The sequence below is a fragment of the Lagenorhynchus albirostris genome, chromosome 9 (genome assembly GCF_949774975.1).
Source record: "Lagenorhynchus albirostris chromosome 9, mLagAlb1.1, whole genome shotgun sequence".
NCBI classification, from domain to species: domain Eukaryota; kingdom Metazoa; phylum Chordata; class Mammalia; order Artiodactyla; family Delphinidae; genus Lagenorhynchus; species Lagenorhynchus albirostris.
In genome coordinates, this window is record NC_083103.1 from 46931105 (window position 1) to 46943648 (window position 12544).

At 42.0% G+C, this 12544-nt stretch overlaps 1 protein-coding gene across 4 annotated transcripts in view; it reads left to right on the forward strand.

Moving 5' to 3' along the window:
• RIC3 (RIC3 acetylcholine receptor chaperone) overlaps positions 1–12544 on the forward strand; it is a 54326-nt gene that overhangs the window by 38880 nt on the left and 2902 nt on the right. Inside the window, exons 5-9 of one of the 4 annotated variants that reach the window (XM_060159750.1) lie at positions 1566–1714; positions 7551–8001; positions 8278–8432; positions 11366–11424; positions 12327–12515. In XM_060159750.1, coding sequence (XP_060015733.1) covers positions 1566–1714; positions 7551–8001; position 8278 — 601 coding nt within the window. In that variant the 3' untranslated portion in view covers positions 8279–8432; positions 11366–11424; positions 12327–12515. Of the gene's footprint in view, positions 1–1522; positions 1715–7550; positions 11425–12326; positions 12516–12544 lie in introns of all 4 variants that reach the window. The other 3 variants (XM_060159749.1, XM_060159751.1, XM_060159752.1) reach the window with 3 other exon arrangements.

Consider the following 12544-nt stretch of genomic DNA (forward strand, 5'->3'; position numbering starts at 1 on the left):
CAGTAAGAATTAGGGATTATAGAATACATGAGTAGTTAGGGTGAGTCAGCACTCCTGTACTGATGCGAAGGAGTAAAGCAGCTGTTCAGCTGCATGTAGAACAGACAGGCTTCTTCAGTTCGTGGCTTTGAGGCCATTTATTGTAGAAAAAGTGGAGCTCACGGGGCTTTTGTTTTCCTCCCACTGAGGTCTGTAGAAATGTTGCATCTCCATTTTCCTTAGTTGCCATCTTGATGCTGGCGGGAGAAGCAGTTTTTTCTTCTTCCCTATTAGTCATTAAGGGTAACGTAATGTAGGTTAAATGTAAAAAGAAACGTAGGCTCGGGGCTGGACTATTAGAAAGACTGGTGGCACCTCCATGAGGCTGGTACAGAGTGTATCATTTCTTCTTCATGAGTGTTATAGTGACTTCGGGTGCTTTGGGTTTTTACGAGGAGCATAAGTAGCCTCTGTTAAATCCTGCCACTAGGTAAAGCTGGTCCCAAAGCAGACAGTTCTCAGTCTTCTGAGTAGGGCCTTGCTTGCCTGCCAGTTCGATGCAGCGCTTCCCTCTCAAAGAGTCACACCATTATCCTTGAGCCTCATCTTACTTGTGTAGACGTTTCCCCAGAGCCACACAGCTAAGTTAGGGGTCACACCCAGGTTTTCTGAACTGTGCAGCTTGAGCACTGTGCGTCAAGAATTGCACCAGGGGCTTCCCCGGTGGCGCAGTGGTTGAGAGTCCGCCTGCCGATGCAGGAGACACGGGTTCGTGCCCCGGTCCGGGAAGATCCCACACGCCGCGGAGCGACTGGGCCCGTGAGCCATGGCCGCTGAGCCTGCGCGTCCGGAGCCTGTGCTCCGCAACGGGAGAGGCCACAGCAGTGAGAGGCCCGCGTACCGCAAAAAAAAAAAAAAAAGAATTGCACCAGAATGCTGTCAGAAGTCAGGAGACTTTACTTTTAGAACTGACATTAACTAACAGTGTGATGATGTATAGTTTCCCCTCCGTGGGCCTCAGTTTTCCCAATTTCTCTGGTTTCGGTGATTTGTCAGAATGATCCAGCTCTGAAATTTTAGGATATATCTTTATTTCTGCACAAACAGATTCAGCCCGGTAATTCCAGGGTTGGCCTAGTAGCATATTTTTCCCTAGTTGAGGCAAATGGTCCAGCACATTTTCTTTTGATGACGTTACTTCAGAGAAAAGTGGCTTGTTTGTAAATGGAATAATATAAGTAATGGTGAAATTGCTTGAGATTAGAGAATCAGGGCAGTGAGGTGTAATGAAAGAACACTGAACTGAAGGCTCAGACATCTGGGGTCTTGTCTCAGTATTGACATTAAATCATTCTGGGACCTTGGACAGTCACTTGATCTATTCTGGGCCTTAGTTTCCCCATTTATAAAATCAAAACATTGAACTGACATCTCTAGTTCCCAGCTATGCAGTTCCAGGATCAGTTCCCAGAGTAATTATCTGTTGCTGTTGAACTTCCTGGAGTCCAGACAGATCACAGTGATGTTTATGTTCCTTGCCTAGGAGTATTTACCACTAACTGGCCGGATTGTCTGCTGTTTCTAAGCAGAGTACAGGCCGTGACTTCTGACCAAGAAAAACGATTGCTGCATCAGCTCCGAGAAATCACCAGGGTCATGAAAGAAGGAAAATTCATTGACAGACCCACTCCAGAGAAAGAAGCTGAGGAGGCCCCTTACATGGAGGACTGGGAAGGTAAACAGTGTCTTCTTATCTCTTTGTTAACCATCAGGCCAGAAAAGAGATCTTAAAAATTTTTTAAAGTCAGCTTTATTACGGAGGTATAATGTAGATACAATACAGTTCACCAGTTTTAAGTATGTAGTTGGATAAGTTTTGACAAATGTGTAGAGTTATATAATCATACCATAGTGATGATTTAGTCATGATATTTCCATCATCTCAGAAAGTTCCCACCCACTTTGCTGCTAATCTCCTCCCGCTCTGGCAACAGCTGAACTGCTTTCTGTCCCTAGTTTTACCTTTTCTATATAAATGGATCATACTGCACGTGCTCTTTTGTTTCTGGCTTTGTTGATTTAGTATAACGCTTTTGAGCCTCATATGTTGCGTGTATTAGTAGTTCTCGCTCTCTTTCAATTGCTGAGTAGTGTTCTGTTGTCTGGATATAGTTTGTTTCTCCATTCACCAGTTCAGGAACATTTGGGTGCCAGCTTTGAGCTATTATGAAGCAATCTACTATGAACTTTTGTGTACGTGTTTTTGCTGGAACATATATTTGTGTATATATCTAGGAATGATGTTTTGGCGTTTTATACATGTATGTTCAACTTTGTTAGAAACTGTCAATCTGCTTTCCAGAGTGGCTCTGCCATTTTGCCTTCCCACTGGAAATGTATGAGAATCACAGTCCTCCACATCCCTGGTAACACTTGGAATCATCAGTCTTTTTAATTTTAGCTATTCAAGTGAGTGTATAATGGTATCTAGCTTGTGACTTTAGTATGCATTTCCCCAGTGACTAATGATGTTGAACATTTTTTTCACACACTTATTTGCCATCTGTATATCTTTGGTGAAGTTTGTTCACATTGTTTGCCACTTTCTTTATTGAGCTGGTTGTGTTCTAGTTGCAAGGGTTCCTTCTATAGTCTGGATATAAGTTGTCAGTTATGAATTTTGCAAATATTTTCTCCTAGTCTGTGGCTTGCCTTTTTATTTTCTTAGTGACATCTTTTCAAAGAACAGAAGTTTTTTTCATTTTGATGAAGTCCGGTTTATCATTTTCTCTTTTATGACTCACTTTCATTGTGTGCATTTAAGAAATCTTTGCCTAACTCAAAGTTTGCCTAACTCCTCTGTTTTCTTCTAGAAATTGTATGGTTTTAGCTCTTACATTTAGGCCTGTGATCTATTTTTAGTTATTTATATATGGTGTGAGGTATCAGGACTGAGGTTAATATTTTTCCATATTGATATCCTATTGTTCCAGTTTATTTTGTTACATTTAATTACCTTGGTGTGTTGGTTGGAAATCAACCAACCCTTCCCCTTTTGGAAAGTGGAAAATCATTTGCCCGTGTATGTGTGGGTGTATTCTGGACTTACTATTTTTTTTTATAAATTTATTGATTTATTTTTGGCTGCATTGGGTCTTCGTTGCTGCGCGCGGGCTTTCTCTAGTTGTGGCGAGCAGGAGCCACTCTTCATTGCAGTGCGTGGGCTTCTCATGGCGGTGGCTTCCCCTGTTGCGGAACATGGGCTCTAGGCGCGCGGGCTTCAGTAGTTGTGGCACACGGGCTCAGTAGTTGTGGCTCACAGGCTCTAGAGCGCAGGCTCAGCAGTTGTGGCACACGGGCTTAGTTGCTCCACAGCATGTGGGATCTTCCCGGGCCAGGGCTTGAACCCATGTCCCCTGCATTGGCAGGCGTATTCTTAACCACTGCGCCACCAGGGAAGCCCCTGGACTTACTGTTTCACTGATCTATGTGTCTATACTTAACACCAGTGCCATAATGTCTTTATCACTGTGTCTTTATATTGTCTTGAAGTCAGGTAGCCCAAGTTCTTCAACTATGTTTTTTTCCAAAATTATTTTGGTAATTCTAGGCACTTCACATTTTCATATAAATTTAGAATCAGTGTGTCACTTTCTACAAAAAAAAAAGCCTGATGGGATTTTAATTGGCGAGAAGTTGGATTCACTCTTACGCTGCTGGTGGGGATGTAAAATACACCCACACTGGAAAAAAGTTTGGCAGTTTCCTAAAAAACTAAATACGTAGCTACTACACAGCCTTGCAGTTGTACTTCTGGACAGTTATCCCAGGGAAATGGAAAGTTTTATGTTCAGATAAAGCTTGTACGTAAATATTTATAGCAGCTTTATTTGTCATAGCCCCAAAGTGCAAACAACCCAAACGTCCTTCAACAGGTGAAGTTGAAGTTAAACACTGTGTTGGTACGTACATACTGTGAAGTACTACTCAGCAGTAAAAAGGAATGGACTGTTGATACATGCAGCAACTTGCATGAATTTCCAGATGACTATGCTGAATGAAAAAAAGCTAATTCCAAAAGGTTATATAATGTGTTTCTATTTATATAACATTCTTGAAATGGCAAAATGATAGAAATGGAGAACAAACTAGTAGGTGCCAGAGGTTAAGGAGGGAGTGGGAGCAGGAGGGAATGGGTGTGGCCAGAAAAGGGCGACATAAGGGATCCTTGTGGTGATAGAAAACCTCTGTATATTGACTGTATCAGTATTAATATCCTTGTTGTGATATTGTAGCATATAGTTTTGCAAGGTGTTACCATTAGAAGAAACTAGGTAAAGGGTACATGGGATTTCTGTATTATTTCTTATAACCAGATGTGAATCTACGATTAACACAAAATAAAAAATTAGTTTAGAAAAGCAATGCAAGAAATTATAAGGGAAAGGATAGTGTTTTACATAGTGCACATAAACCTTTTCTGTAGATCAGAGAATGTCATAAAGTTTTCAAAGCCAGCACTAAACTGGAAAAAGATTCGTAACAAATATGATTGATATCAGCAAAGAAGCTGATATCTTTAATATACAAAAAGTTCTACAACTAATTTAGAAAACACTGATATCTGCCTAGATATGCAGTGCACAAAAGAAAACAGTGCAACTGGCTACAAAACAGAAGAAAAATTATTCCATTCTCACTAATCAATGAAATGAAAATTGGAATTCCTTTTTTTCTTGCAAATTGCAAATCTTCATTATATAACCTTGTTCCCAAATAAGGTAAAAAGTTTTTATCATATTTATTTTCTACCTACTGCTTAGGTTTTGTTGAAATTAGGTAGAATTTTAGCTATAAGTGATGTTAGCTTTTACAGCCTTTTCTCTTTTAAGTATTTAACAATGGCATTAAATGTCTAACCACATTATCAATGATTATTTTACATTGATAATTCTTACTGATTTCATTTTTTACCACTTGTGTACAGTATCTTCTTTCTTGAATTTAAATTTTTGATTAATTTTTGTATCTGTCAGAATACTTCCTTAAGCCCCTCCCCCCACAAAAAATCTGAATTTGTACAGATTCATCAGCATATGTCTCCGTATGGATTTTTCAAGGTATTTTTACCTAGCATTTATCCATCTGAAGACTTGAGTTATTTTTTCAAGTAAAGAATATTTTCTTGTAATTTTATTGCTTCCATTTAACCTGTTCTGCCCTCTCATTGTAGAATTCTAGTAATTCTGAGATTCGATCTTGGATGGGTCTTCTGTGCAGCTTATCTTTTTTCTCATGATTTCCATTTCTTTGCCATATTTATCTTTGTCCTGGGAGAATTCCTCACCTTGAACTTCTACTATATTAATTTGGTTCTCAGTCATGTTTATGACTCTTTTCTTCCTCTATTAAGTTTAAATTTTTTTTTGTAATGATGAGTTTCTAACAGCTCTCTATTACATTGTGTTTGCTCCCTTTTTTATATTGAAGCCTGGTTGGTTTTATACATTCAATAACCTGTTGAATATTACCGGGAACATCAATTATAAGCTGATTGACATTAACTCTTGTTTCCTGCATTGACTTTTTTCAGGGGCTATTTACATAGTTTGCTTAGTTTGGTTCCTGTTGTGAGCTGCTGATTTCCTCGTAGGACCAGTGAGTTTTTGTTGCTTGCTCATGTTTCTAATGAAGTTTTGGGTAACCAGTGCCTTGGCTGATACGGGCTACCTAAGTAGTTATGTGAGTCACTATTTGATTCTCCTCAGCAGGCTTCCCCCTCGTAAACCAAAGCAGATAGTCATGGAATTCCAACGGCAAGCTTTGTTCCTGGTGGGGACAAGGCAGGAACATGCCAGAGGATGGACTTCTCTTAGGCATGCAGTGGCTAGGAGCTAACTAGCAAATGGACTTCCCCAGCCTCTGCCCTTGACCAAGGAGACTGTGAGGGCCTTGGGTAGCAAAGCTCCAGTTTACCTATGAGCCTGGGAACTAAGACTGCATTGGCCAGATTCTTGACATACTACTGTTAGTGCTGGTGAGGATGTGATAAGATGGACAGTTTTTTACATCACTGGTAGGACTAAAATTTATACCATTCTTCTGGAAAGTAATTTGGCAGAGTGTAAAAAAGGCTTTTAAAATGTCCATTCCCTTTGGTCTAGTTTTCATATTTCTAAAAGTCTATCTTAAAGAAATAGGGAAGTGGACATAGATTTATATTCAGGGATCTTAACTAATATGAAACTTATAATGGAAAATTGGAAAGAATCTAAATGTCTTATAGAAGAGGCATGGTAAATCATGTCAGTTACGTAGCTGTATGATGGAATACTTTGCAGCCAACTTTAAAATGCCTAATAACATGGAGAAGGGCTCACGATACAATGTTGAATGAAAAAAATCTGGGTACAACATTTTATATACAGTATGATCCCTCTTTGTTAAAAAAAAAGAGAAAGATATATGTTTATATGTGATAAAAAGGCCACAGGTAACACAACACATTGTTGTCAGTGGTGGGATTCTAGGTGATTTGTGTTTTCTTTTTAAAACTTGTCTGTGGTTTTCATATTTTCTACAACTGAGTCTGTGTGACTGTTTTTTCCTCCTAATTATAAACGTTGTAAAAATGTCTCTCCACACTCTACATGGCACCAAAAAAGACCCCTGCTTTTCAGAATTTGTAGGCAAAAAGATGGTTTATGTCAGGGTTCAATTTGCCAATTATCATAATGTGCAAATGGATTTCAAATCCTCCAGCTTTCCCATTGTGCGCCGAGCATGGCTGCTGTTGCCAGCACTGGCATATGAGCTCCAGCACGGCCCATCTGCTGCTCAGGCGCGGCTTGGCTGACACAGATGTATTTCATTTTGTTCTTCAATTTGGCAACATTTTCTCTTTTCTCATTATCATTGCTGGGATTCATTTTGTTTACCAGTTTGTTTTCTTTTGTTCCCTTTTGTGAAGAGGAAGAAGCCAAAATGGAAATTCTGCCTTGTGAAAATGCAGTCCTTGTCCTTCGGGATCTTGGACATATATTGCTAAAATGCTCTCTCTTTCTGACACTTGCAAGCCATTTCAATTGTTTTGATTAGCAGAAGGCTTTGTCGTGTATTTTTCAAAGAGCTCAGCATTCCTTTCCTCCTCCCTCCTCCCCCCACTCCCGGGAAGATTTGGAAATGGTTCCAAGTAGAAATTATAAACATTAGCCTTGAGCTATGCTCTCTCCATCTGGTGTTTGGTACATTTTTTTTAAACTGAGGCTCATGTTGTTTGTTTAATCTTCATCACTACTGCAGAAGCTTGAGGAGTGAGACTTAACACTCTGCCCCAAGCACCCTGCACTTAAGAAGGGATTTTCAACTGAATTGATTTGTATTTCAAAGAGCTGGGGGACAGTCAGCCAGATCGCCAAGAATTTGCTCAAGTGAAACTTGAGAACCGTTAGAATCTTCTTAGAGACTTCTTGAATGGATTTGTTGGGATAGGATGGCTGCTGCTTGAGAAGCCTGACACTTTATTTGGAAGAGACATTCTTTGTAAGACTTTGTACTGCTTTTTTCTCTAGGTTACCCAGAAGAGACCTATCCAATTTATGACCTTTCAGATTGCATCAAGCGTAGGCAAGAAACAATCCTGGTGGATTACCCTGACCCAGAAGAGCCCTCTGCCGAGGAAATAGCTGAAAGAATGGGAGTGATAGAAGAAGAAGGATCAGGCCATTTGGGGTGGGAAATGCCTACTGACCCCAGAGCTCAGGAAGATAATTCTGTTACCTCATGTGACCCAGAGGCAGAAACATGTTCCCGCTGTTTTCATGAAGAAGAGGATCCCGCTGTTGTGGCAGAGAATGCTGGATTTGGTGCAGACAGTTACCGTGAGCAAGAGGAGACCACCGAAGAAATGTGGCCCCGCGACTTGAGAGATGAAGGGCCAGGCGTCAGTGCTGATAGAGCAGAGGCAGGGGGCATGCTGAGGAAGCGGGACCACCACCGTTTAGAGTACAGACAGCCAGTTTGGTGAGGTGCCCATTACTCTAGTCCCAAGGTGACCTTTCTCTCCTCTCTGATTTCAACCTTGGCCCTGTGCCCTGTGTTTCATTCTCTGTGTTTAAATATCATAGACAGGCCACTGCCATGGATATCATGTGTCCTTCCTGGTGCTTACACACCTGTCACCTGTAAAACATCACAGTAATCAGTATGAACACAAGACAGCTTCCCTCTGTCTCTTCCTGCCTTTCCTCCATCAGAGAGTTGATCCACTGAGTAATTTTCTATCTATTGTGATTACAGATGGGACCACTCAGGGCAGAGGTCTGACTCTTCGTGTTAGGAGTAACAGATGGTTTACCTGTGAACAAACATCAGATTATACATGATGAGGACTTAAGGTTGTAAGAGTGAAGATTTCAGAGTCCAAAATACCTTATTCTGTGGGCCTTGAGCAGGTTAGTAGTCCGCTGAGCTCAAGAAGAAAACCTTCTGTTAGTGGGGATGGTGGGGCCAGAGCAGGGTAAGACTCTGCTGTCTGAACTGAAGCCCCTTTCTCACAGCAAGGCCCTTTTTAGGGGCACCCAGGCTGCCTCAGATCTCCACTTTTCTCCAGAGTAGAAGACTCCCACTGACCTGAGAATGAACCTAGAGGCTTATTGGGGGATGGTTTTGCTCTACTATTGCCTGGATCTCTAGCTTCCTTTATCCCTGTTCTGCTTAACAGAACTGCCAAATGCATAAGTACCTTTGTACCTCTGGTCTTCAGTGGCCAGAGGAAACTTGAGTTAGAGACTTTAGTCCTTGCCCTGCAGAGCCAAGGTTTGAGGCTTCAGGAAAGCCTGCCGAAGGGTGGTGGTCCTGCCGTGAGATGCTCAGAAGGCCAGGGAGCCGGTGATGGGGAGAGAACCCATGCGCTTATAGGCAGTCCTTGCTTAGATGCTGTTTCTGAATGTTGTACCCTCTGGGAAGTTTGTTCTCACAACAAATTCAATTGAAACAGAAGCGAGGAGGACTGAGCCTATAGACCAAGTGCCAGCCCAGCAGGGAAGCTGCAGGGACCCAATGCAGCAGTGCCCGGGAAAGAGACCATTTGGAAGAGACCATTTGTTCCATATGTGGATGTCTGAGTCTGTTGAGAAAGCTGGGCAAAGTAGGAGGTCGGTTAGGACTGGGAGGACTGTGACCAAACCAAAAGCCTATCTCTGAGCTGCGATCTGTCACGCGTCTCCTTGAGGTAAGATGTATTCTGTCTAGTGAGGATGAGTGAATTCAGTTTACAGGTAAGACCTAAGAGTTTAAAGAGGACACATTCCTGAGGATATTCCCAGTCATGAAATGCAGAAGACTTGAAAATTAAGAAATCATGTAAAGGTAGACTTGGCTTTTAGAGTTCCATTGTGCCTGGCATGAGCAAGCGGCCAGGAAGATAGTTTAATCACTGTTAAATCACATAAGCATACACACTGCTGTCACAGGTACAGGATTGTATTAAGATAACGTATCAGCTACTGCTGTGAATTTGTTAGTTAATGACTACAGAGAAAAGTCACTGAAGACTGAGTCTATAGAAAGCATATTGTCTCTATCTCTGTGTGGAACATTTGATTCACTTGTAAAGAATACAGTTTAAAATGTACTGAAAACAGTCTAGATGTAACGTAATGCTGAAGGTAAAAAATAATGTAGGTGCTCTTTACTGTTTCGATAAATTAGTTTTCATGTTGTTTCTCTTCATTCACAATGAGGGGTTGATTTATGAGAAGAGTTCTGGGAGCCTGTTTCGAGTTTCTTTTTTGCCTTAGGATATGATTCCCTTATTAGAGGTATGTATTTGTTTCCTTCTAGCTTATTCACTCATTTATTCATTCAGCAGACACTGCTCAGAGCTAGGCAGTGGGAACAGAAGGCTCAATTTCTACCTTTAAAAAAACTCAGTTGAATGTGGGAGCCGTATCCAATTTATTTTTAAAAATGAACTGTGAACTATAAAAGGGCTCAAGATCGAGAATTCTGCAGGCAGAGAAATGTTGGTCACAATTCCATCCTTGTCTATTCTAGTTGTAGAATCTGGCCAGTTCCTTAACCCCAAGAACCTTGGCTTTCTCACTAAAGCTGGCGGGTCAAAGTCCAGGTCTCACAGGGTAGTTATGAGGATTAAATGAAATCATCAGTGCCTATAAAACAGCACTATCCTATCTCATACAGGATAACCACTCAATAAGCGGTAGCCACTTTACTTTTTATTGTACAAGGTTTTATGCTGTATTTGAGATACGGACCCAAATCTATGGGAGCACCAAAAAAGATCATTTTTGCTAAAGTACTTCAAGAAACTTCACAGAGGAGGTGGGTCTTGAGGGATGCTAAGAACTCCAGCTGTGCAAGGAAGAGAAAGGACATTCTTGGCAGAAAGGGTGGTGTTAGAGCAGTGGGGTGTGAAAGTAAAAGGACGAAGTTCAGGTATTTTGATGAGGCTGGTATGTAAGGTGTCACATAACCAACTCTTTTTTGGAATGTTAATCTTTGGGGGAAATTGGCTTACGGAAATAGTTCCTGCTGGAAGTATTAAGACCTCATGATAGCTCTTGCTGCCATGGTTCTTGGTGGGTTTGTATAGCAGGAATATATTTATGTATTTATATTTCAAAAATTTTAATGTACTTCTCAATAATTTCAGATTAGGCAGTCCTTTTTGGATTTTTCAGAATTATGTTATTCTTCAGGGATGACAATTATATTTGTATATACAATCCAGGAGGACCAGAAGCATGGGACTGGCTTTTGTTCTCATGCCTGCTGTCTCTTTCCTCCTGGTCTTCATTTCTCCAGAACTGATCTAGGCTGAGTCCCCTGGCACTAGGTCTGCAGTGACTTTTAGGCACCGTGGCAGAGCACAGTCATACCTCTGGGGGCAGATAGTTGGCCCAGGAAACAACTGCATCACCTGGGACCATGCTTGGTAAATCAGGTGGGTGATCCGGCCAGGAGATCCCCTTTTCCTGGTCAGAATAAGAGCACAAGGAGAGTACCTCCTTAGTTCCAGGACTAGTGCTATGTGAGCTCAGGAGCCAGGCCCAGAGAGCTGCATAGAGGAGTGCGGGCATGTTTGGCCTCTAGAAGAGACGGCTTGTGAGGACCCCACTCTCTGCACCCTCTATGGCCTGGGGATGATCCAATGACTTACGGTCCAATCTGGGACACTTTGGGAAAAGGGAGCTTTAATTATGCCAGGATAATAGCTGTAAACTAGGACTTGGGAAAAGGGAGCTTTAATTATGCCAGGATAATAGCTGTAAGCTAGGACTCTCCACGGACCCTGTCCAGGGCTAATTTACGAGATTTGTCTTTAACCTGACCACTAAACAACGAAAATCTCTTTCCTTTTTAGTAGTTCCCTGCAAATGTTATTTCCCAGAGGCAGAGCCAAGGAGAGAGGCCACAGTTCAGGTAGGAAATGCTGTTGACCACAAAAAACTCCAAATCTGGGGTAATAAACCAACCCTACTTATTACCACACTCTTAAGATTCCCTCAACCCAGACTATTTATGTACCAAAGGAAAATCTAATACTTCAGCTACCCAGCAATGAGAAAAACGTGAAGTATCACAGACTTTGCCTTGACCATTTTCACACAAGTGTTTCTAAAATGTACCTAACCTTGTTTTTCCTTTCCCATTTTCTTATACAAAGTAAATAGGCCAAATTTCTCCTTTTTCTTGATTACTCCTTAACTTCTCTAAGCACCAGTTTCCTCACTTATGCACTGGGAATAATCCCCCCTCGCAATGCTGTGTGTAGTGTCTGTCCAGGGTGTAGCCTGTGCTAGGTGCTCACGCCAGTGCCATCAACAGCATCACACTCTGTCATCAGGTCCTGTGCTGCTGGGCTGTCGCCCTTGACACCCTCCAAGGCTACCCTGACTGCTGGGAATGGCCCAGAGCACAGGTCCTGCAATCTCTGGGTGACTTCAGTTTTGACCTCCCTCAGGATCAGACCCATAGCCTTCCTGTCTGCTTCCAGCCACAACTGCAGCCTCCCTTGCTGTTGGCTTCAGATCTGCCACAGGCCGAAAAGAAAATTCCCAAGTGTGTAGTGTGTCCAAGTCCTGTTTAAACAGGTTAGGCTGCTCTGCATAGGGCTAGAGGAACCCAGTGGCTGGGTCTTCATGTTATTTCTACCACTTGGGCCTTTCTCACCTTTTTTCAGCTCTATGGCCCTGCTTCTGTTTGTACGGGGCAGGCCCACAGGGGTTTACTTAGGAAGCAGCAGCCCATTCTTCCAGCCGGCACAGCTGACCCTGCAGAGGATGCTCTAACTTAAGTACCTTCTGTCCTTACCCTTCTTCTAGCCCATCCAGCCTCTGCGTGTGTGGTTCTGACCATCCTTAAACTTGACGAGCACGGCCAGAGGGAAGACAGTTTCCACCCATATGTGATGGTTTCTAAACAAGCTATGATCCCCTTGTTACCACCACCTCCTGCCCACCCCTGAGGCTCTTAGGACAGAAGGAATGAATGATGTAGAAAAAAACTTTTAGGTAAGAAACATGTCTTTTTCTTTTATAGG